The sequence below is a fragment of the Giraffa tippelskirchi genome, chromosome 11, assembly GCF_054371585.1.
Source record: "Giraffa tippelskirchi isolate mGirTip1 chromosome 11, T2T-mGirTip1v1.2.pri, whole genome shotgun sequence".
In the NCBI taxonomy this organism is placed as follows: Eukaryota; Metazoa; Chordata; class Mammalia; order Artiodactyla; family Giraffidae; genus Giraffa; species Giraffa tippelskirchi.
This window is the reverse complement of record NC_137285.1, coordinates 15,143,377-15,169,598: the sequence shown is the minus strand read 5'-3', so window position 1 is coordinate 15,169,598 and position 26,222 is coordinate 15,143,377. Positions and strand designations below refer to the sequence as shown.

Below are 26,222 nucleotides of genomic sequence, written 5' to 3'. Positions count from 1 at the left end.
AATGGACATTACAATACCTGGGGCTTCTGTGGGAGCATAATTTTTCTTTTCCTTGTTCTAAGATACACACGTAACATGTTGTTGTTCAGTCGCTAGGTCCTGTCCAACTCTATGTGATCCCATGAACTGCAGCACTCCAGTCTTCCCTGTCCTTCACTGTCTCCTGGAGTTTGCTCAGACTCATGTCCATTGAGTTCAGTGATGCCATCCAACCATCTCATCCTCTATCTCCCCCTTCTCCTCTTGCCCTCAATCTTTCCCAGCATCAGAGTCTTTTCCAATGAGTCGGCTCTTCACATCAGGTGGCCAAAGTATAAAACTTACCATTTTAACCGTACAATTTAGTAGTAAGTTTATTGGCATGTTGTGTAACTGTCACCATGATCCATTGCCCAGAACTTTTTCATCCATCCCAAACTCAAACTCTGTATCCCTTAACGCCCTGTCAACAAAATATCACAGAGTGGGTGGCTTAGACAACATGTATTTATTTATCTTCTCACAGTTCTGGAGACTGGAAGTCCAAGATCATGGCTCCAGCATGGTCAGGTTCTGGTGGGGGCTCCCTTCCTGACTTGCAGACAACTGCCCTCCTGCTGTATCCTCACATGGTGGAGGGAGTGCTTGGGTTCCTTTCCTCTCTGATAAGGCCACTCATCCCTTCACTAGGGCCTCACTGTCCTGACCTCATCGAAATCTTGCTTAGTCACTTCAGTTGTGTCTGACTCTTTGAGAACCTACGGACTGTAGCCCGCCAGCCTCCTCTGTCCATGAGATTTTCCTGGCAAGAATATTGGAGTGGTTGGCCATGCCCTCCTCCAGGGGATCTTCCCTACCCAAGGATCAGACCTGCATCTCCTGCCTTGTAAGTGGATTCATTACCACTGAGCCACCAGGGAAGCCCCATCTAAACCTTATTGCCTCTTAAAATTCCCAGCTCCAAATGCCATCACACTGGGGATTAGGGCTTCAACTATGAATTTTGGGGAGACACATCCGACCCATAATGCTTCCTATCCCTCCCCTGCAGACCTCTACTCTGCTTTCTGACTCTGTGAATTTAACTATTCTAGACACCTCACATAAGTGGAATTGTCCGATATCCGTCCTTTCCAAGGATGTACTTTTGATACAGTGGAAGCTTTTATTTGTAGCATTGGCCCTCTTTGAGTTTTCCCAGAAGCCTCATTCAGGGCTGAATCGGAACTCTGGTGGAAAGTTTGGAAGTGCCCTGGGGAAAAACCAAAAGTCAAACATCTGAATAAAAACTAAAAACTAAAAAAAAAAAAAAAATGCTGGTGGTTTTAGGGTTATCCTTGATAGGGGTTTAAGCCACAAGTTATCTGGGGCTGAATTGAGATAAACACTGGGTGTGGCAGACACTCCTGTTTGCCTGTCCAAAGTCATCCATCTTCCTCCCTGCTTCCTGAATTCTAATATGATTTTATTTGTGTTCATTTGAGTACCAGTGCCCTTCAATGTGTCACTCCTGACTCGTCCAAGTCAATGACAGTCTCTTTACAATGACTGGCTAGTTCTTACCACATGACCCCCCTGGCCCATTCTGGCCAATGGGATGTAGGGAAAGTCTAGAAGGAGGCGGGCTCCTGGAAAAAGTATGTATCACTCATAGAAAGAGACCCTTGGTGAAAATATTGCCCCTTTTGTCACCTATGGGGAACTGCTGCAGCCACTTGGTGCCCACTAGGAGAGAAATCATTCATGGGTCCTTGCTGGTGTCAAAGAGCCAAAGAATGAACCAACCCTAGGAGCCACCATCCTCTGCATTTCTTGCTCTGTGACTGAAAGAGTCCTCTGTTGAAGCCAGTTTTAAATTTTTAGCTCCCTAAAACAGAGCATCCTATGGATAGGCTTGATTCTCAGGAATTGATCCTGGACCTGTGTGGTTTCATTGAGACCTGTGTGGTTTCATTGAGACCTGTGTATACTGGACTTTGACCAAGGTGGAACTGCATGTAAATATCACAGGCACCTCCTTCCTTCGCTTTCAACACCTCTTCTTAGGACCTTTATACAAAATAAGACAAGATATTTTTTTCTCTTTCCCAGGGGGATGACCCAGTGTTTTTTAATAACCCAGGTAATAGTTGTATAAATGTGCATAAAAATGCATAAAATGCACAGCAAAACCAAAGGATATACTTAACAATTACATATATACATCTGTATGTGTGTACGTAATTGTGTTACACATTTGTGTATATACACATATGATTTCATGTATATTATAAAGATAGGGTACATATGGCACACATGCATGCACACACACACTTTTGCCCTAGAGACAACCCTAGCAGGGTAACATAGTGGTTAGGTGTCTGGGCTCTGAGCAAGACCTCCTGCATTCATTTTCAGGCTCCATCTTCTCTGATTGTGGAATCTTGGGCAAAGTGACTAACCTCTCTGTGTGTCAGTCTCCTTATCTGTAAAAAGTGATTAATATTAATAATTAAGTTTATTGGCATGTTGTGTAGCCATCACCATGATCCTGCTTTATAGTTTTGTGGCGCAGGTCAAATGAAATGTGCATGCAAAGTGCTTAGCACAATGCCCACTATATAGCGAGCTCTCAGTAATTAGGGATAGTAATGATTCCTGTGATGTTCACTGGAAAGACCTGGATTCTGGGTCCAGCTATGCCACCTCGTAGCTGTGTAACCCTGAAGGAACCCTTTTGTCTCTCTCAGCCTGGGCTTGGCCATCTGCACCCAACAGGGCTGTTGTGATCATGCCCTTTGCAGTGGGATCCAAGGCCCAGGTAGATGAAGTTACATGTCCAAGGACACTCAGCTTGGCTCTGTCTTCCCTCCTCTGGGCTGTGGCATCCTTTGGCTTTACCTATTGAACATTGGGAGGGAAGACAGAAATGTACTCATTACGTGCAGCTTTTCTACATGGCAGATGCTATGGCTGCCTCTACCCCCATTTGTTAGACTTAAAGAGAAGGACCTGAGTGGACGGCAGAGAGGATGGACATAGACAGGGCTGGAGAATTCTAGTGCCTCGTTCCCTGAGTCGGGTTTTGCAGAGGTCTATTCAGTGCCGTATTTTGCGTCTGCCTTTCTCCTTTCCACTCACTCACTATGCAACAGCTGCAGAGGTCAGAAATTTTAATTTTAATTTTTAATAACTCCTGCCAGATTGCTTTTCATAAATATATGACTTCTTGCACATCCACCAGAAATATAAGATCGTGTGTTTCCCTCAGTCTCAAGGCAGTATTTTTTTGGCAGCACTCTTCTGAGTATCATCTTTTGTTGGAAGCTAAATATATGAGACTGGCCGGCCATCAGGATTCTGAGAAGCCGTTTTTTTTTTGTTTTTTTTTTTTTTACCACTACAAGTAATAGGTTTTTGGAAATTGCCCTTTGAGAAGATGATTTTAGTTCTAGCAATAGCTAGTGTTGTTGAGGATTTTGCTTGTGTGATATGGAGCCAAAAATGTCCATCTCAGCTCCAGGACATGCTCATTAATGTTTGCTGTGCTGAGGCCTCGATGGAAACAGGATCCCCCCTCATCCCCCGCCTCGTATCTTCTTCCTTTCTCTCTTTTGCTTCTGTCATTTGCTCTGGGATTGGGGCTTATGCTGGGGTGTATTTTGTAGAAGGGCCTTTACTGTTAGAAGGCAGGAGGAGGCTGAAATGGCCCGCTGGAGTGGGTTACAGAGTTACAGATCCAGAACAGATGGAGGAGCCCCTTAATCACCTGGTGCCTCTGTTTACCCATTTGTAAAATGGGCATAGTGACATTGGCCAGACCCATCTCTCATAAAGTTGCAGATGAGATTGTTTACTCGTTTTATCAGGTAATAGTACCTCTTGCTTAAAAAACTTCTGCAACATGGATAGACCTAGAAAGTATCATACTGAGTAAAGAATCGGCCTGCCAATGCAAGAGACTCAGGTTTGATCCCTGGGTCAGGAAGATCCCCTGGAGGAGGGTATGGCAACCCACTCTAGTATTCTTGCCTGGAGAACCCTATGGACAGAGGAGCCTGGTGCTACAGTCCATGGGGTCACAAAGAGTTAGACACAACTGAAGCGACATAGCGCTGATCATAAGCCACAGAAAGACAGATGTTATATGATATCACTTATAAGTAGAATCTACAAATAATACAAATGAATTTATTTACAAAACAGAAACAGACTCAAGACATAGAAAACTTATTGTTCTCAAAGGGGAAAGGGAGAGGGGAGGAATAAACTAGGGGTTCAGGATTTGCAGATACAAACTACTATATATAAAATAGATAAACAAAAAGGAATTACTGTATAGCACAGGGAACTAGATTCAGTATTTTTTAATAACATATAATGGAAAATAACCTGAAAAAGATATATATATGTATAAATGAATCACTTTACTGTACATTTGAAATTAACACAATATTGTAAATTAACTATAGTTCAAGAAAAACAAAAACAAAACAAAGTAAAACCAAAAATCATCTACTGCTCCCTACGGCATAGGAATAAAAGCTCACTCCTGGCCGTGACTATAATAGGACCCATGTGATCTAGCCCCTGCCTGCATCTTTGACCTCATCTCCTCCTTCTGTTCCCTTTGCCCATGATAATTCAGTTCTCAGATCCTGAAACATGCCAAGCGCTTTCTCACCTCAGGGCCTTTGCACACGCTGTGCTTGGCTGCATGGTCCCTGGTGTAGGGAGATTTCCTCTGACTGGTCCAGGTAGCCATCCTTTCCTGTTACATTCTCTAAGCTCTTTGTTACAACCATAGTAGTTATCACAATCTGTGATTAACATTTATTTCTTAATTGTTTCTCTCTCCCAAGATAGACGTTCCGTGAGGGCAGGGATCAAGTCTACCTCATTCATCATTTTATCCCAAAGCTTAGCACAGTGGTTGACACTTGCAGGAAATCAACTGTTTATTCATTGTCTACTATGTGCCAGGCACAATGAGAAGCACTTTAAAAACAATATCTTATTCTATTCTGTGGTTGTTTGTAAACTAACTTTACTGTCAAGATTAATAGAAATGTATATCACTTAGATATAACAACTACCCAAAGCCTGACGTGCCCAGTGTGATGTCAGTGGCTTTCAAGATGGGAATCCATCCTGGCTTCCCTGTGTTTTCGTTATATGGTGCTAGGCAGGTACCATCAACGACATGCTTATGTGATGAATGGATGGTTGCATGGATGAGTGGATGGATGAAGGAGTAAGTGGGTGAGTGGGTGAACGGGTAGATGGTTGATGGGTAGATGGATGGGATAGAAGAATGGCTAGGTTCCAGATCTCTGCAATCATTAGATACCAGGGTGGAAAGGAACCTCCAGATTCCTTCAGATGGATCAATCCCCCATCCACACGTGACTCCCCTCTGCTCAAATGAAAGCTGGTGTGGATGTGTTTTTGTGTGTAGGGGACAGGTGAATGGTGACTGGGAACACAGGAAGTTGTGAATGTCTGGCAAGGCTGGCCTTGGATGCTGCTTCCTCTGGGGAATTTTCTCAGATTGTCCCTCCCAGAAGTCATCTCCTCTGTCCTTGGAACACTTGGCTGCTGCCTCCATCTGGAGCTGTTTCCCCTGTCATTGGTTGAAGGAGCTATGTGTGTACCTGGCCACTTCACTACCCTCCCAGCTTCTTGAGAGCGGGGCCTCTTTGGGAGGTGCAAGGTGCTTTCTTCTTGAGGTTGTCTGCCCTTTGATACCTGCTGAGGTATGTATTTTATACCTGCTGAGGTGTTTCCCTGCTGAGGCCCATAACTGCCTGCAGGTTTTCAAGGAAACGTATGTCTTCTGTAAATGTGCCCAGGACACCCCAACATCCCCTTTTGAGGGGCTCTGGATAGGATTGTGGTCCTGGGGTGAGGCCCTAAGCTATTCAGTGTCCTGTCCTCTCTCTGTTCTCATGACCTTGAGAGATGAATTTGGCTAAGATGCATTGAGTCACTAACCCTGCTAGACTTGACCACAATCTTGGCCTCTGATTCTACCTTTTACCAACTCAACTGGCCATCATGGCTTGTGGAAGCCCTTTGGCTTTGAAGTAGACAGCCCAGGAGTCAGCTCTGCTGCTGGCCAGCTAGCGTTGCTCCAGACAAGTCCATCTACCCCCTGCTTTTCTCATTTGCAGAATGGAAACAGTGAAGCCAATCACGTAGGTTTGCAGTAGAGATTTGAGAGAATATACATAAAGAGCCTGAAAAATGGAGCCTGCTGTTGTCATTTATTAGCTGCTGAGATGACTAGGAGAAATGACACCACAGGGGCTGTAGGATGGTCACTGTGCTAAAGAGGGTCACGTGATCAAAAGAGTCTCTCTTTCTTTTGGAAAAGAATAGCTTTCCACTTCTCTCTGTTGTCAACGACCTCATCTCTAGGTGAGTAGCAGATGGTTGGAGCTATCAGTCTGTTGCGTTTGCATACCAAACCCCCTCCACACCCCAAAACACACCCAAACAAACAAAATAAAAATGGTAATCCAGAGTTGAGGGTGGGAATCCGAAGCCAGGACCTGTGGGGCAGCTGTGGGTTTTGGAAACGGAGAAGGCCTTTCCTTTGGTCATTTTTGTGCATCTCTCATTTATTCATGAATCCATTCTACTGTTTTAATTATTTCCTATGGGGACATCACTCTGTTCATCGATGGGAGAATGCAAAGGTAACAAAGACAAGGCCCCCTGCCCTTAAGATACTTAAAATCTGGTGGGAGAATTAAGACATGAATAGACCCACCTTTAAAACAAGGGAATACATTTTAGCTGTGAGGGATAAACATTGTGGTCTTGGAGTTGTAGATGGTGGATTGTACTTCTGGGTGGTTAGAGAAAAAAGAAGGCTTCCAGGGAGAGTGAGCATTGGAGCTAGAACTTGAAGGATGAACAGGAAGTTGAAGGGTAGGGAGGTTATTTCAGAAGCACAGAAGGGCCCAGAGCGAGAGCTCCCACACTTGAATGTGCATCAGAATCACTTTATGAAAAACACATTGCTGGTCACCCCCAGCATTTCATTCAGTGGTTCTGGGGTGGGGCCTGAGAATTTGCATAACTAACAAGTTCCCAGCTGGTGTTGATGGCCCTGGTCTGGGGACCCCACTTTGAGAACCCCTGGTGAAGGCAAAGGGGCAGAGGAAGAAAGTGTGAGAGATCTTTCATCCACCCACTTTCCCATCAAACAGATATTACACATTTACTATGCATCAGGCCCTGTGCTAGGTGTTGGGGATACGGAGGAAGATAAGAGAGACTGCTGTCAGGATAGGGAGAGAAAGATGTTAAGCAGAGAGACACCAGGGGCTTATGATTGGAAGCTGTGGTAAGTGCTATGAAGGAAAAGAATATGGTGATACAGGAGAGAATAACAGAGTAGGGGGTCTCACCTGTTCTGCTGGAATGGACTTGGCATGTGCGGGGGCTCTGCAGGATAAGAAGAATCTGGCAAGACATGTGTAGGGAAGGTTCCTTGTGAAGGACCAGCATATGCAAAGGCCCTGGGGTAGTAGTGAGCTTGGCTCGTTTGAGGAGAGGAAGAACCTTCTCATGGACTGGAATAAACAGTTGTGGGGTTCAGGGCAGTGTAGAAGTGGGCAGAGCCCCGCAGCCAGAGTAAGGCATTTGGATAGTACTCAGAGTGCAGTGGATACCCAACAAACGCACATCTTGGGGGAGAAGTGGAGAGAGTTTAGGCCACAGGACAGGAAGGTCTTAGATGACAACCTTGGGACCCTGGACCTTCATCCACGGCCACAGAAAGATCTGAATGGGGGCTGCCCTGAGCTAGGCTGTGCAGTACCACCTCACACTTCCAAAGGGACCTGCTCTTAGCAAACCGTCAATACTCCACAGTAGTTCCTTTGTTCAACCCCTAAACATGCCTGGAAGGCAGGAGCAGCAGACATGGCTCTTTGCTGAGGGGGAGGAAAATGGGGAGAAGGAACGCCATGGAGAAGGGTTACATCAGTGCTGTTTAAGATGGTAGCCACTGGCTGCAGGTGGCTACTGAAAACTAATCAGTATGAAATACAACTTGGAATTCAGCTTCTCCGTCACATGGAGAAGCAACACTTCAGGTACTCAGTAGCCACAGGTGACTACGGCTCCTATCTTGGATGCTGCACGTACCGGACATTGGATAAGTGCTGCTGTAAGCAAGATTCTATCAGCTTGTCAGATGGGACAGTCAGATAGGAACCTGGTCTCCTGAACAGCTCCACGATTTTTTGCTCTTTTTGCGCCACGATTTCTGGTCCATGGAGGCCACCTGTGCCATCACATGTATGGACATCTCCCCGCTCTCAGTTTTGCTTGCTTGCGTGCAAGACCAGGAACCTGGTGCCCCAGCCCCGGGCCCTGTCTGCCTGCTTCTGAAAACTGACCCTGTTCCCAAGACCCCAAGTGCAGCACAAGGAGACACAAAAATGGTTTTTCTCTTGCCCAGTGAGGCCAAGACGAGTGTGTAAAACTTGGTAGGAAGCTTTTGCTTCTTCTTCATCACTGTCACTTCTAAGAATAATCCTGAAATCTCTGAACTTGGGGTCACTCCGAAGAGTATTTCTAAATCTTTCATTGAGTGGATAAATGAGCCTGTGAGGGCTCATGAGGCTTGCCTGGCACCTCACAGTTTCTTAGTTACTAAGCAGAGAGTTGAATGCAGCCGCCTGACTTTTAGTCTTTTTTCACCCTGGCATTCAAAGGGCACGGTGATGTCGTATGGTTCATCTTTAGCTGTACCTTTTTCTGGCTCATTTGCAAATTTCCAAGTTTATTTTTACGTCAGAATCCTTTAGGTTGCCTGTGAAATTTAGCAAATGGGGAGAAGAAAACCAAGCTCGATTAAACCACTCCCTGATTCCCCGTTCAGAGCTGCTCAGTACTGAGTGGGGATCAGAGTGAGAGCAGTATCAAGAATTTGGCAAAACCCATCATCAAATAAAACGGACAGGGGGTAGAGGTTTATCGCTTGTATGCTTCCTCCTGCAGATTTTTATGGATTGTCTTCATTCTGGAGTAAATTTCACAACCAGAATTCCCTGTACTGTTCTCCGTCTCTCCCATCCCAAGTCCCCTCTGGAGCTTGCCTCTTCAGGAGCCTGCATTTCCCAAGCATTTTCCAGTCTTGAACATCTTGGAAAGAGGCATGTTTTCCCCCCTGAAAGGCTTTGGAGTATTTGTTTCCAAGAGATCTGCTAAAAGCTGGAGATGTGTATAGAGGAAACACCCTATGAATGACGGACATAGTCTACTTCTGCGTTGTCCAGAACCACAACTACTGGCCACCTATGGCTGCTGACCACCTGAAATGTGGTTAGTGCAACTGAAGAAATGAATTTTTACTTTTATGTAATTATTTTTTGGTTTTAGAAGTTAATAGTTTATTAAAGCAAAAAATCTTTTCAATACCCTTATTCTCCTTATGCTTTAAATTCAGCTGACAGGCAGTATTACTCTATTCATAGAAGTCCAGGACATTTTAGCAATCACATATAAGGGAATTTTGCATAACGTTTGTGTCCATCGACAACCTTAGTGAATTAAACACCTTCAAACAATTTTAACTATATTTATAAGTTTGAGATACAGAATTTTTTCTAAGTACTCAGTTGACAGACAAGCTTCCCCAACTACTTACATAGCACATGGAAATCTAAAAAAATAAACTTGTAAAATACACTGGGCCTTAAGCCACTTTATGATATAGTACATGAAGGGAGTACAGTTTCAACTTAAAATGTAAACCAGTTATTCAGTTACACATTTGAAATTAGACTTAGGAAGGTGAAGTCGTCCCCTAGTTGACCCTATGTAAAACATTAAGAGAATGTAAAAGAAATACTCCAAAGGCACAGACTCTTTAATTTAAATATTACTATTACAGGTTTAATTATCTTAAATATGTCTAATAATTCATACTAGATTTTCCCAGAGCCTAAAGGTGCTAACCCATTCAGGAAACTAGTTTACCTCACACAATTATAAGCTTCAATTCTAATGACGTTTTTGGGAGGTGAATTCTCTGATTGTCTGAGGTCCAGTCAGGTTGCTTAATGGCCAGTCAGGTTGCTTTCGGGATTTTTGTTAGCAGTGCCCATAAGCTGCCCCAACCTTGTTTAGTCACTATGTCGATTATTTATGTAATTTTAGTTAATTTAAATGTACCTATACAGACCCACGTATGCTGAGTAGCTGGTGTATTGGAAAGCACAGCTGTAGATGGAGTAGGTTTCCACCCTTAAGGTGGAGTAGTTGCCCAAATGAGACCTGCTTTCAGCGTCCGCGGGTTTTGTGTTTTTTCCTTGCGTCATCTAGTCTTGCTTTATGCCTGGGATCTTAGTTCTACTTTCCCTCTCATTTGGACAGTGAAGAGTAAGGCAACACATGGCCCAGGGCAGACCTTCCACAGATGTTATTGGCTGCTCCTCTTTTGAGTCTGGATTTGTCCCCCCAGTAGCACAAGGACCACAGACAGGGGCCCCCAAAACTTCCAGCCATGCCTCCTCTTGTGCCATGCCCACCCACTGGCCTTTTTTTTTTTTAAAAAAAAAAAAAAACAGCTTCATCTATCTTTGTCACTTGCCAGGAAGTCTCATGCTTCGCAACGAAGGTACGAAGCGTGGGTCCCTGCCCCGCAAGCTTATATTTCTCTGTACAGCTTAGCCCCTGGTGGACGATTAAGGGAGGAGGGCTAGGGGATGGGCAGTGGGAGGTCATTTCGGCTGTCTGGCTTTGCCCTCCTCAAGCCAGTCCTGGACAAAAGTGTGTGCTATTACTTATTACTCTTCACACAGGCTGTCCTTGTTCCAGAAAGGCTGGGAAAGGTTACAGCGGGGACACAAGCTAAGGTTGCTTGAAGGGACCCTGCAATCTTATTTTCCCCCTGCTTCTCCTCGTTTTCAGGACGATTGGTCACTGTGCTCTCTCCGGAATTCGAGCCCCTCCAGACTCCCTCGTTTAATCAGATCACCTAATTGGCGCTGCAGTGGCAGTGGCTAATAAAGAACCCTTCGGCAGTGGTTCTGCACCTTTCTGCCTCTGTCAGAACTCTCTGGGGACCTTGTTTAAAAGAAATAAGAGGAAAAGCCCCCGTCCTCAGGAGTATTTGATTCTGCACGTGTGGGTTGGGGGGGAGCAGGGGCTCAGCCTGTGTGCTCTTAACAAGCTCCCCTAAGGGAGCTAAAGGTCGACATCTTTAAAGTGTGGAATGGAAATAAGGAATGGACCAGGCTTTCAGCCCCTTCTTGTTATTTTCCTGACCTTAGGCAAATTATACCATCACTTTGTACCTCCATTTTCTCATCTTAAAAATGAGAATAGGGAATTCCCTGGCAGTCCAGTGGTGAGGGCCCCATGCTTCCACTGCAGAGGGGCATGGGTTTGATCCCCGGTTGGGGAACCAAGATCCTGCAAGCAGCGCAGCCAAAAAAAATTTTAAAAATAAAAATGGGGAATGATAAAGTTCTTGGCTCTTAGCGTATATATGACAATCAAATAACACGAATGAAGCATTTAGCACAGTGTCTGATACATGGTAGGTGCTCAGTTAAACTTAGCTATGATTATGAATATATTATTGTATAACAAGTCATTGATAATAGCATCGTTCTTAACACAACTAAAGCAGTAGGCATAGGGCTGGCGTATAAAAAAGTATCAACAAATGTCAGTTTTATTATTATAAATATATATGCTGTATAATATAGATATTGCTATGTTTAAAGTTATCTTATGGATTATATATTTAGAATCAGACGGTAAAGAATCTGGCTGCAATGCAAGAGACCTTGGTTCGATCCCTGGGTCAGGAAGATCCCCTGCAGAAGGGAATGGCAACTTACTCCAGTATTCCTCCCTGGGAAATCCCACCGACAGAGGAGCCTGGTGGGCCACAGTCCATGGGGTTGCAAAGAGTCGGACATGACTGAGTGACAAACACTTTATCACTATCTATGATATATATTAGAATATATCTATGAATATGTATTAGACAGATAAATTATATATAATGTACAATCCACAATAACACAATACATGTATTTACATATAATAAACTCTGTATGTTATGTAGTATAGCAAAATATATTGTCATGGCAAAGATATTAAAATTGTAATTTACCATTACGTGAGGTACCAGTGGGGCTGGCATCTAAGTAAGTGCTCATTAAATGTATGAAGTCTTTTTTTCCCTAGCGTTTGTAATATTCATTAGAACTAAGACTATAGAGAAAAGGAAAAGCCATCAGGAACATTGAGGACTTTAACCCGAGTCAGCGGGCAGTTGTGGGCAGAGGGAGCCAGAGCCGGACCGGACCCGTGAGTGAGGTTGGCCTCAGCCAGAGGAATCCTGTTCTAATTGGGATCCGGTTCGGCAGAGGAGGAAGGGTGCGTCTCCTAGGCCTCCAGCCCTCAGTAGAGGATTTGCCTGTGGATGCAAATGGCCGGTTACTTGAGACGTTTAGCGAGTCAAATAATTCTCTTCTGCTGTCAGCTGGTCCCCCCAGCGCCGGGGATGTTATGACAATGGTCGCCCTGGCAACCGCAGGAAGGCGTCGGGCTGCCGGGGCGATTGCTTTACCCTTGGAGAGCCTGGGCCGCAGAGCCAGGGCCTGGTTGGCCTGATTCTGAACGTGCAGCGCCCGCTGGAAAAGGAGTTGAGATTTCTGGATAGAGGCCTCGGCACCCCCCCACCCCACCCCCATCCCCACCCCAAATGATGCTGGTTCATAGAACGACCAAGAAAAATGTTTTGTATTGACAGGCACTGATCTGGACGCTGGGAGGAAAGAAAGGCAAAAGCCATCTCCTTTGAGCTGATATTCCGATGGGTGTGTGAGATGATGGGTGGGGGGAGCGGGTAACCATGAAAACCAAAAAACAGGATAATTTGTGGGTTATCCTGAGTGCTCCTGAGGAAAAAAACAGGGTGCTGTGCCGGTGACATTGGGGGATGATTGCAAAGGGATGACACCCGGAGGACGGGAAAATGCCATTTGTGTCTAATGCCAGAGGAAAAGAACTCTGAGCGGTGGGAAGACGTGAATCGTTGGATTTAGTGTTTTGAGCTCTCCACAGCTAGCCGGTTCTTGTTAAAGAGAAGGCAGGAATATGGGTGGCTGCTGACACGCAGCCCCAAGGGTACAATGGGCTCTGGAACCTGCCTCTTCATTTGTGTGATTTTAAGGCAAGTTACAGCGCACTCCTCAGCCTCAGTTTTCTCATGTGTAAAATGGGCGCTGCCATGAGGTTCACACGAGATGCTCTGTGAAAGACCACATAGATCCTCCTTCTGTATTGCACTCCTTTCCAGCGTCCCCCGACTCTGCTTTAGTTTTTTTTTTGTTGTTGTTGTTATTTGTTTTGTTTGTGTTTTTTTTAAAGCATCTGAGTGGTGAAGGTTTTGAACTCCAGCAAACCAAACCCCAGGGGCTTGCTCATGGGTCTCTGGGTTTATCTTGGTTTAGATTCTGAGTGAAAAGTACCCATTTTCACATTAGAGATTTCAGACGTGATTATTTATAGCTCTGTCACATGTCTTGACTTTAAACTTTTTGTTGTTGTTGTTTATGCTGCTAAATTTATCATCATGCTAATACCAAGTACTGTAATAAGGCACGGATGATGCTGAAATCCAGGAAGGTCTGAGCAATTATTCCATCTATTGTGGACAGTGCCAGGCTGCCCCCTGGTGGGGAGATGGGGAAACACACATCTCGGTTCCTACTCTCCCAAGTCCTGTGATCCTTCTCACCCCAGGCCCACGGAGACCTTATTTTGTACGTGACAGTACAGGAACCCACGGTGGTGGGCTCAGTTTGGATATGCTCTTTCCAGGAGCCCAGTGTTTCTCACTTAAAGATGGGATTTCTTTGGACGTTTTGCAGTTCGGCTCTGCATGGACTTAAATTGAGGGTGACCTAAAAAGAAATTAGGACACCTGGCAGGGTGAGGACATACCAAGGCCCTTTTCTAATTGTGTTTCACAACCTCGACGTTAGGTGATTTGAACCTTCTACTTTGGTGGGGTGTTACGGTGAAGAGGGAGCCGAGCTGGAAATCAGCTCCTGAGTTCAAATCCTGGCCCTCCTGCTTCTTTAGTGATGGGCTTCGACATAGTTCCCAAGCCTCTGAGCATCAGTTTCACCAGTTGTAGAATTTGGTTAATAACAGCCCAACACCTGCTTCAGCATTGTCATGATGCTCTTATAAGGCAGTATCTTTAGAATCATTTTGGAAAATAGTTTAGTTAGTGGTGTAGGGAGATTGAGATCAATCCATGAAAATTCCCCAAGAGGAGGTCAGTGCCTCTCACATCTTCTGTGGGGGAAGGATCAGCTTTGTTCTTTCCTGATACTTTGGAGCCAATACTCTTATAAAAATATGATAAAAATTGTATACTTACTAGAAAAATGAAATGGGCCCCAAACCCCAAACAAAATGGAAGCTTCACTTCGAAACTATCACATTCAACAAAACAAAAAACTGCCCTGTCAAATAGCCATTAAAATGTCTTGTTGTTTAGTCCCTCAGTCGTGTCCGACTCTTTGCGACACCATGAACGGCAGCATGCCAGGCTTCCCTTTCCTTCGCTATCTCCCGGAGTTTGCTCAAGCTCATGTCCGTTGAGGCAACGATGCCATCCAACCGTCTAGTCCTGTGTTAAAACATCTGAATGCTCTCACTTTCTGTCCTTAACGGAAGGGGGCTGGCCTTCAGGGCCTTCCCATATTTGAATGGCCCTTCCTTAGGGCAGGGAGGGTGTAACTGATCTTGGATCCCACCCCTCTCCCAAGCTCTTTGTATTTAGAGAGTACCTGAAAAATCTTAAATGAATGAATGAGAGGGCTTACTTCTCTTAGGATAAACGTGGAACTCCCACTTGTACTGTCCTGGGATCTTGGAACACTGTTTTGTGAGAGGCTGTTCTCGTGATTTTTTTCATCCTTGGTGCCTGTGCTGAACCCTGGCTGCCCTTATGCTCCAACGCCTGTTCTCTGCCCCGTGATTGTGGTGATTGTGTTTGCCTGGCTGTCTCGTCTGCCCCACTGGGAGCCCCTTTAGGCCTGGACCTCTGTGGCCTGCTCTTTGGATCCCCGTGGACTCCTCCCTCGAGCTGCTGCTAAAGGCCTGCTGTGCAGCTGCGCCCACAGCCCTTAAAGGGCACTGCTGGCAGGGGTGCTGCACTCTGGCTTCTAGAAATGGTTTTCGGCCCTGGTTTTGTTGCCCAAGAAAGAACCTGGATGCTTAAGCTTGTCTGAGAAGCAACCAGCTTTCATTACGTAATTCAGACAGTAGATGGATGTTTCTCATGCCTGCCTAATGCTCAGAATTCTGGGGATGCCTGCATTTCTGTGGATTTCTGGGCCTTCTCTAGATTCCTTGTATCTGGATCAGGGTGTGGATCTGGAAGTTTGATTTTTAACACCTCCAGGTGATTTTTTATGGTCAGGAAATTAGGGAAAGAGGGAAGTAACTTGCAAAATTACCTAGTGCCTTAGGAGGGCTACCTAAGCTCTATAGCCCTCAGTTCCCTCATCTGTAAAATGGGGATATATGTGTGTGTGTATACATAAATGTAAATTTTATATTTGTTTATATATTATGTATATATTTAAAATTTTATTTAATTTGAAATGGCTAACATTGTGAATGACCCACATCTTTATTTATGGCAACTATCTGATTTTCATGATATTTGTAACTGTTATTTAGATAATTTAGGCTTGTAGAAAGATTACAAGATACACATGCACAGAAATGAGCAAATAAGTCTCACCTTTAATAACCCAGAGATGCAGGTGATAACATTTTGGAGTATTACCTTCTTGTCTTCTGTGTGTGTCTGTGCATGCATTTTATATTCAGAAAATGGGATTATACTGTTCCTGTTGTGTTATTGCTGTTGTCAAGTAGATCATAACACTTTGTGTGTCGTCAAGAAATAAGAGTTTGTTAGACTTGGATTCAAATCTTGATTCATTCACTTAGTAGCTGAGTAACCTTGAGCAAGTTACTTAACCTTTCTGGGCCTTGATTTTCTCAGTTGTGGAGCTGGGCAGTGATTGAACCTGTGCTGCGATGTCGTCATGAGGATTAAATCAGTAATTCGTAAAGAGCTCTTATCATGGCATCTGGCTCAGAGGGAACCCCTTTTAGCTGACAGCCTTGGTTGTCCTGCACCACCCGCCCCGGGCCCTGGTGGAAAGAGCTGCTGAGCCCCAGGGCCCCCATCTGGGAGGTGCCGCGTCTTCTCCACCCAGTCCGACCTCACACTGGGGGCAGTTCCCCGGGCTTTTCCCTGCTTAGACCAGCCATGCTCTTCCCTGAAAGGTGATCTGTGCTCCTCTTGAACTCTGGGGGAAGCCCTGGACTTGTCTCCCGCCCCAACTTTCCCCACCCCATCTGCCTCCTTCACTGGTCTCTCTCCCCGCTTCTAGTGAATCATAGTGGGGATGTTCCTTGCTTCTGGCTTCTGGGCAGGTGTAGGTCCAGTCTCTGGGTGACCCTGGAAACACCTCTCCAGAATCCAAAGTAGTCAGGACACAGTGTGTGTGTGTGTGGGGGGGGGGGGGGGCTCAGCCTATCTTCTGTACAGACATTATCTCCTGTGATGCCTCAGTAGGCATGTGAACAAATGTGATATATGTCCATTACACAGATGAGAAAGTAGAGGCCCGGGGAACTGATATGACTTGTCCAAGCCTCAGAACTGGAATTCAGAAATGTACTTCTCCCACAACAGCCAGTGGGTTTCCCAAGATGAGTGAGACCGTTTCCCTGCCCTTGCGGGGTTGATGCCCAACTTTTGGACTTCCTGTTTGATGGGAAGGACCCGTGAACAACTCATAGTTCAGTATCCTGGCAAAGAGGGTGCCTTGGGATCATACCCTGGTTCCCTGACTTAAGTAGCTTTGTGGATCCGGGCAAGTGATTTAACATTTTTGCATTGTTGATGCCTCAGTTTTCTCATTCACAGAATGGGCTCAGAACATCAGTCTCATAGTTAGCATTCTTGTGTGGATTAAAAATGAACAAACATATTCAAAGCACTTATCTCACAGCACTGGACACACTGCACGTATTCAGTGAATAGTGGTTACATTCAAGGCCATTAGTCCTGAAAACGCGTTATGGGAGCTGACAAAGACACCCTCAGCAGACATCCCAGAACTGCTTGCATCATGGGCTTTTGACCCTGGTATCAAAAAAATCTCTCATGCAAAAGATTAAAAAGAAAGAGGTAGATCAGTATGAACTAGCAGGGAGAGATCCTGGAGGCTTACTACCAAGTGAAAAAATATGATATAATTGACATGGAAAAAAAAAAAACAACACAACAAACAACCCTACGCATCAAACCACACTGCAGAGTTTCTACATGTATGTACATTTATGGAAAGTAGGGCTTCCCAGGTGGCTCAACAGTAAAGAATCTGCCCGCACGCAGAAGACACAGGTTCGATCCCTGGGTTGGGAAGATCCCCTGGAGAAGGGCATGGCAACCCACTGCAGTATTCTTGCCGGGAGACTCCCATGGACAGAGGAGCATAGTGGGCTACAGTCCGTGGGGTCACAAAGAGTTGGACACCCCTGAAGCAACTGAGCACTAGCACATATGTGAACGTACATAGAAAAGGTCTGGAATGATGGACACTGGACGAGTCTCAATAGTTACCCCCATTGTCTCCATGGAGAAGGAGGCCAGCATGAGAAGGGGTGGTCACAGGGAGCTTTGTCTTTGTCTGAAATGTTCTAGCTCCTCCTTTACGAGGAAAATATATAGATGTGTTTATTAAATAATTAAAATAAGATTATCCTTTCTGCAACACTGGGTCTTTGGAATCAGATTGGGTTTGAATCCCTGCCCTCACGTTGTATGACAGGGAGCAGGTAACTTAATCTTCATCCTAAAATGTAGCTCTTAACAGCACCTAGCTCAGGGCATGTGGGGAAACACTGACAGGATGCATGCAAGAGTACATGGAAGTACTCAATAATGCTACTTTTATTTTTATCAATGATGCCATTTTTATCAAATAGCAATGATGCTTATGGGCTTATGGGCTTCCCTTGTAGCTCAGTCGGTAAGGAATCTGCGGTGCAGGAGACCTGGCTTTGATCCCTGGATTGGGAAGATCCCCTGGAGAAAGAAATGGCAGCCCACTCCAGTATCCTTGCCTGGAAAATCTCATGGACAGAGGAGCCTAGGGCTGCAGTCCATGGGGTCGCAAAGAGTCGGGCATGACTGAGCGACTAACACTTACTTACTTAATGATGCTTATTTCACTTATTCTTCCAAATCTGCAAAGGTTCCTTAATCCTTTAATGAAGGAATGAAGATTCCTGTGTCTTCATTATTCACTAATTATGATGTGAGGAAAACAATAATAAATTTTATAATACTGTATGTACAAATAAAATGCCAGGAAGGAATTGATAAAGACTTGCTGGAGAAGGTGACATCAGAGATAGGCTTTGGGGACAAAGTCAGATTTTCATGAGTTGATGCAGTGATGTATCAGTTAGCTACGGGTTCCACTAATGCTATCCAAACATTTTTTTCTATTGATAAGCAGGCAATACATACTCATTGTATTTATTGCTACAGAGGAGCAAACAGGAAAAAAAATAAGTCACTTGTAATCTTACTGCTGCTAATATTTTGTTATATATTTGCCCAAGGTTTAAAAAAACTTTTTTTAATGTTTTTATTTCTTTTTGGCTGTGCTGGGCCTTCGTTGCTTTGTGTGGGCTTTTCTGTAGTTGATGCCAGCAGGGGCTGCTCTCTAGTTGCGGTGCATGGGCTTCTCATGGCAGAGGTGTGGCTTCATGCAGAGCACAGGCTCTAGAGCACGCAAGCTTCAGTATTTGCAGCACATGGGCTCGACAGTTTCAGCTCCCAGGCTCTAGTGCTCTGGCTCAATAGCTGCGGCACACGGGCTTGGTGGCCCCGCGGCATGTGGCATCTTCCCAGATCAGGGATCGAACTTGTGTCCCCTGCATTGGTAGGTGGATTAGTTACCTCTGAGCCACCAGGGAAGCCCTCCCAAGGCTTTTTTGTATGCATCTATACCCATATAGTTTTGTAAATCTTTTAATATATTATTTATACATTACAAATGTTACACATACATATTTAATACATTATCTTAACGGTATGGAATTGTATGAATACTTTGTAATTTATTTGCATAGACTTCTTGAAGTCTATGAAGAGTCACTGAAGGGTTGGAAGGTTTCCAATCTTTCATGTCTATTATCCACTTGGAGCAAGACCTCATCTTTAGGATGAAACCCTAGTGCAGCATTGTCCATTAGAACTATAATGAGAATGACAGATGTGAGCCAAATGTATAATTTAAAATTTTCTAGTAGCCACATTAATAAACAGATGAAACTCATTTTAATAATACATTTTATCTAACCCAGAGTATCCAAAATATTATCACTGAAACATGTGATCCATGTAGAAATATTAATGAAATATTTTATGTTATTTTTTTCCTATCAAGTCTTCGGTAGTGTGTATTTTACACTTAGAGCATACCTCAATTCAGACACTAAAATTTCAAGGTTAAAGTAAAATGCGGCTCTATCATAACAATAAAATAATGTTTAACAGAAAAATATTGTACATGACTTCCGTTTTCAAATTTAAATTACATTTAAAGTTCCATCCCTTAGTCACACTAGCCATACTCTAAATGTTCAGTTAGCTACATGTGGCCAGTGAAAGAACCATTTTGGCCATTTGAGACTGAGATTAAGTCAGCCTCACTAACATCCACTTCTCAATGTGTGAAACCAAAGCAGAGTTGGGGATGGGGCCTGAATTTGGGGTTTGAGAGTCCACTGGCAAATGTCAAGACGTGAAACAACGACAGCAACAGGCCACAGGCAGCAGCACGGCAGGCCACGTGATCTTGCCGCCCGCTCCTGGGCAGTATCCGGACAAGCCAACAATTCAGAAAGCTACACACACCCCTGTGCTCATAGCTGCACTATGTACCATGGCCAAAACGTGGCAGCAACCTAAGTGTCCATTGACAGATGAATGGATAAGGAAGATGTGGTACATGTATACAATGGGATATTGCTGGCTCTAAAAAAGAATGAAATAATGTCATTTGCAACAACATGGATGGAGCTAGAGATGATCACACCAAGCGAAGTAAGTGAGAAAGAGGAAGACAAATACCATATGATATCACTTATATATGGAGTCTAAAATATGACACAAATGAACGTATCTACAAAACAGAAACAGACATAGAGAACAGACTTGTGGTTGCCAAAGAGGGTAGGGTGGGGCAGGGAGGGATCCACTGGGAGTTTGGGACTAGCAGATGCAAACTATTATATATAGAAATGGATAAACAACAGTGTCCTATAGTATGACACAGGGAAATACCAACATATTCAGTATCCTGTAATAAACCATAATGGAAAAGAATATAAAAAAGAATATGTACATATGTGTGTGTGTGTGTGTATGTAGCATGGGTGCATGCATGCTCAGTTGCTAAGTCATGTCCACCTCTGCGATGCTATGGACTGTAGCCCACCAGGCTCCTCTGTCCACGGGATTTCTCCAGGCAAGAATACTGGAGTCGGTTGCCATTTCCTTCTCCAAGGGATCTTCCCCAACCCAGGGATCAAACCCGTGTCTTCTGCATTGGCAGGCAGATGCTTTAGCTCTGAACCATCAGGGAAGCTCCACGAATATACGTCTAAGTGAATTACTTTGCTGTACAGGAGAAATTAACACAACATGGAAAATCAACCATACTTCAATTAAAAAAAAACAAAAACAATGCAGGCAGCAGAACTAGGGTGAGAAGGCAGCCCCGCAGGGGTCAGGGTTCCCTAGGGCAGCACCCACGCAGGGCAGTAGCCTGGTGGAGTTGGGGAATTAACTAAATTCAGCAGATGGAGCCAATAAATATATTGGGGGTTGTTTTTCCTCACTGTCTGAGAAGAGTGATACAAACGTGGGGAGGGGAAATGCTAGAAGAAACCTTGTGGTGTTGGACTGGGGTTAGAGGTGTCAGTTAGCAATACATAGAGAGAGCAAAGCCAATACAAGTGCAGATTTATGGTATTTATGTGTCTACATATTCATACCTGCACTGCACATACCTATGATGCCTAGGCTGTCTGCGGAGGGGACTGGAAATGTCAGTGATCTCACCAGTACCCGAATCTTGGTTTCTGAATACCATGAGGAAACAAGACTCCTTGGAGAAATGACTGATTCCAGGGTTGGGGTGGGAAAAGGACAAGATGAATCTGGAAAACTTTGTTGTGCCAGAAAGTAAGGAAGTACTCCAGGAACGATGAGGATGCATCAGAGTGTTTTTTTTGTTTGTTTGTTTGTTTTCTTCTGTGTGGTTTTCTGTACGCATGTAAAGATAACCAATAAACCAGTCGTAGAATAAAACAAAAGACAGACAGGAGAGTTCTGTAGATGTCTTAGCTGAGAGCCTGGCTCTGAGTTCTCAATGGGTCAGACCCTATTCATTCAGAAATAAGTTAGAGAAGAAAGACATTCTTTTGGACATTTTCTATTTTAACACTCAAAACTGAGATTCCAAGTGACAGGTATTCTAGGTGTATTGGTTTATTAATGTGATTATGGTGCCTTTTATTGCAATGGAGTATGGACTTCTCAAGAATGGCAACTTTCTCTTTGTTAGTAAGGTGAATAAAATTAATGTTAGCTTAAAAACCGCTTTTCTGATTTCTTCCAAAGTCAGGAGGCAGGAAGGCCCCAGCAGCTCCAGGTGTCTCTGGCACCCTCCTGACAGTTCTAGAGGGGAGTGAGGGCTGTCTTCTGAGTGCTTGCGAAGGGAGCCTGGGGAGGCTTTTCCGTGGCCCAGCCCGGCTCACTTGTTATCCCTGATCCCAGCGCTGTGGCCGGGCCTGGGTCACCAGCCCGCCCTGCAGCCCAGGTGTGCTGGGTGGGTGAGGCCAGCCTCATCTCAACCATGTGAACTGGGAGCCAAAGAAGGAAGGTTCCCCCCAAAAGAGACTCAAATGGTCTTTACAAAAAGAGGGGCAGCGCTGACCAGCTGAACAGAAACACATGTCCACTCCTGTCATTCCTTGCCCCAAATTATGTGATCCTAGAATTCCAGGGGGCTTCTCTGGTGGCTCATTAGTAAAGAATCCACCTGCCAATGTAGGAGATTCGGGTTCAATCTCTGGGTCCAGAAGATCCCTTGGAGAAGGAAATGGCAACCTACTCCAGTATTCTTGCCTGGAGAATTCCATGGACAGCGGAGCCTGGCGGGCTACAGTCCGTAGGGTCACAAGGAGTCGGACACAACTTAGCGACTAAACAACAAAAGAATTCCAGGACTGTCTTCTTGATAAGTATTGGTTGACAGGTGCTTTGAATGTCAAAGGCATTTATATACCTAAAGATTTTTATTGTTGTTTCATTGAATTATCTTTATTAAATAGATTTTACATCACAAAGATGATAATATGCTTTGGGTAACTATTGAAAGTGGAGAAAACCACTAGACCATTCAGGTATGACCTAAATCAAATCCCTTATGACTATACAGTAGAAGTGAGAAATAGATTTAAAGGACTAGATCTGATAGACAGAATACCTGACGAACTATGGATGGAGGTTCATGACATTGTACAGGAGACAGGAACCAAGATCATCCCCAAGAAAAAGAAATGCAAAAAAGCAAAATAGCTGTCTGAGGAGCCTGTATAAATAGCTGTGAAAAGACGAGAAGCGAAAAGCAAAGGAGAAAAGGAAAGATATACCCATTTGAATGCAGAGTTCCAAAGAATAGCAAGGAGAGATAAGAAAGCCTTCCTCAGCGATCAACACAAAGAAATAGAGGAAAACAATAGAATGGGAAAGACTAGAGATCTTTTCAAGAAAATTAGAGATACCAAGGGAACATTTCATGCAAAGATGGGCTCGATAAAGGACAGAAATGGTAGGGACCTAACAGAAGCAGAAGATATTAAGAAGAGGTGGCAAGAATACACAGAAGAATTGTACAAAAAAGTTCTTCACAACCCAGACAATCACGATGGTGTGATCACTCACCTAGAGCCAGATATCCTGGAATGTGAAGTCAAGTGGGCCTTAGGAAGCATCACTACGAACAAAGCTAGTGGAGGTGATGGAATTCCAGTTGAGCTATTTCAAATCCTGAAAGATGACGCTGTGAAAGTGCTGCACTCAATATGCCAGCAAATCTGGAAAACTCAGCAGTGACCACAGGACTGGAAAAGGTCAGTTTTCATTCCAATCCCAAAGAAAGGCAATGCCAAAGAATGGTCAAACTACCACACAATTGCACTCATCTCACACGCTAGTAAAGGAATGCTCAAAATTCTCCAAGCCAGGCTTCAGCAATATGTGAACTATGAACTTCCAGATGTTCAAGCTGGTTTTAGACAAGGCAGAGGAACCAGAGATCAAATTGCCAACATCCGATGGATCATCGAAAAAGCAAGAGAGTTCCAGAAAAACATCTATTTCTGCTTCATTGACTATGCCAAAGCCTTTGACTGTGTGGATCACAATAAACTGTGGAAAATTCTTAAAGAGATGGGAATAGCAGACCACCTGACCTGCCTGTTGAGAAACCTGTATGCAGGTCAGGAAGCAACAGTTAGAACTGGACATGGAACAACAGACTGGTTCCAAATAGGAAAAGGAATATGTCAAGGCTGCATATTGTCACCCTACTTATTTAACTTATATGCAGAGTACATCATGAGAAACGCTGGGCTGGAAGAAACACAAGCTGGAATCGAGATTGCTGGGAGAAATATCAATAACCTCAGATATGCAGATGACACCACCCTTAAGGCAGAAAGTGAAGAAGAACTAAAGAGCCTCTTGATGAAAGTGAAAGTGGAGAGTGAAAAAGTTGGCTGAAAGCTCAACATTCAGAAAACTAAGATCATGGCATCTGGTCCCATCACTTCATGGCAGATAGATGGGGAAACAGTGGCAGACTTTATTTTTTGGGGCTCCAAAATCACTGCAGATGGTGACCGCAGCCATGAAATTAAAAGACGCTTACTCCTTGGAAGGAAAGTTATGACCAACCTAGACAGCATATTAAAAAGCAGAGACATTACTTTGCCAACAAAGGTCCGTCTAGTCAAGGCTATGGTTTTTCCAGCAGTCATGTATGGATATGAGAGTTGGACTATAAAGAAAGCTGAGCATAGAAGAATTGATGCTTTTGAACTGTGGTATTGGAGAAAACTCTTGAGAGTCCCTTGGACTGCAAGGAGATTCAACCAGTCCATCCTAAAGGAGATCAATCCTGGGTGTTTATTTGAAGGACTGATGTTGAAGCTGAAACTCCAATACTTTGGCCATCTCATGTGAAGAGCTGACTCATTTGAAAAGACCCTGATGCTGGGAAAGATTGAGGGCAGGAGGAGAAAGGGACGACAGAGGATGAGATGATTGGATGGCATCACCGACTCGATGGACATGGGTTTGGGTGGACTTAGGGAGTTAGTGATGGACAGGGAGGCCTGGCGAGCTGCGGTTCATGGGGTCACAAAGAGTTGGGCATGACTGAGTGACTGAACTGAACTGAACTATTGAAACAAAGCAAAAATATAGAGAGAAAAAACCATTTTTTTGTCACCCCATCTGTAGGGCCTCCCCATCCCAACTTAGCAGGCTGGGGTGTGTGTTGCACACTTTATTCTCTGCTCATACATGCCTATTGCCTTTCTTTTGTTAGCTTTTATAAAATAGGCAGTAAAACACTTGCCTTTTCCACGCCATGGCATCCCTCTAGAAGGATGAGTTCAGGTCTATCTCATTTTATTTTTTAAATTTATTTTTTTTGGCTGCACCAAGGGGCATGCAGGATCTTAGTTCCCCAACCAGGGATGGAACCCCCATCCCTCTGCAGTGGAATCACAGAGTCTTAACCACTGAACCACCAGGGAAGTTCTGGGGTCCATCTCATTTTAAAAGTATTTGTTAATTAGTGAATATCTGCATGTGACTTAATATTGAAATAATACAAAACAAGTTAAACAAAGGTTCCTCTCACGTCTGCTACCCACCCTCCCTCTTCCCTTCCCTAGAAGATTCGAGATCCTTCCAGAGAGTGTCTGCACTTACAAAGATCTACAAATGTAAAATTTCCCACACGAATAAGAGAGTATTTTTTTATTTATCAGCGCATCTTGTTTCAGTACAATAGCACGCTTCCTCGCTTTATTCTACAGCTCCATAGAGCTCCTTGTGGGCCTGTATCCTCATTTATGCAGTGTCTCCTACATATGGCCCCTTGGGGTGTTTGCAATATTTTGCCATTGCCAACAGATGTGTAGGAAGTATCCTTTTCCAGTCATTTGCCATAGGATGGGGGCTCTGAGAGAGGAGTTCCTAGAAGTGCAGCTGTGAAGGTCGAAAGATTTGTGCAGTGGAGATGTGAATGGATACAGCTCAAGTCCTGCATCCCCACTGCATGGGAACTATACATGCATCACTCCCTGGTGAAATACTGGAACCTGCCCGTGTGTCCATCTTCACCAACACAGTTGGGTCATGAGTGGAAACTGGGTCTCACTGGAGCTGAATGGGTCTTTAAAACAGAGTTGGATAGAGTTGGGGTGGGAGGGAACGCTGGGGAGATACTTGCCTGTCCTCCTGTGGCAATACCTCTGAGACGTGTCCTCTGTTCTCCTCTGTATCTCTCCACAGAGCAAGCTGGTGAAGTACTTCAGCCGGCAGCTGTCCTGCAAAAAGAAGGTCGCCCTGCAGGAACGCAACGCCGAGCTGGACGGCTTCCCCCAACTCCGGCACTGGTTCCGGATCGTCGACGTGCGGAAGGAAGTCCTGGAGGTGACCGGAGGCGACCCCTGCCCCATGCCCCTTACCGGCTGGCAGCCAGCCCCCTCAAGCAGTGGGGTTTTGGCTGTGTCTGGCACATAGTAGGACTTAAATATGTGTGGGATGAAAATACAGAGTATCTCTGATACTGCCTGAATGAAGTCCGAAAGAGGGTGTTCCTAGGGACTTCCCTGGTGGTCCAGCAGTTAGGGATCCATGCTTCCACTGCAGAGGGCACAGGTTCAATCCCTGGTCAGGAAACTAAGAGCCCACATGCCACACAGTGTAGCCAGAAAAAAAAAGAGTGTGGTTCTAGAGTCAGGTAGACCCTCTTTCAGCTCTGCCACTTAAGGACTCGCTCGGTGACTTGGGTCAAATCATTTTA

General features: G+C 44.6%; 1 protein-coding gene across 3 annotated transcripts in view; it reads left to right on the top strand.

Moving 5' to 3' along the window:
- Window positions 1–26,222, top strand: part of KSR2 (kinase suppressor of ras 2) — a 476,682-nt gene that overhangs the window by 94,426 nt on the left and 356,034 nt on the right. For all 3 annotated transcript variants that reach the window (XM_081539723.1, XM_081539722.1, XM_081539724.1), the window contains exon 2: window positions 25,709–25,849. Coding sequence is in view for 1 of the 3 variants with exons in the window: in XM_081539722.1 (XP_081395848.1) it covers window positions 25,709–25,849 (141 nt within the window). In the remaining 2 variants the exon portion in view is untranslated. The remainder of the gene's footprint in view (window positions 1–25,708; window positions 25,850–26,222) is intronic.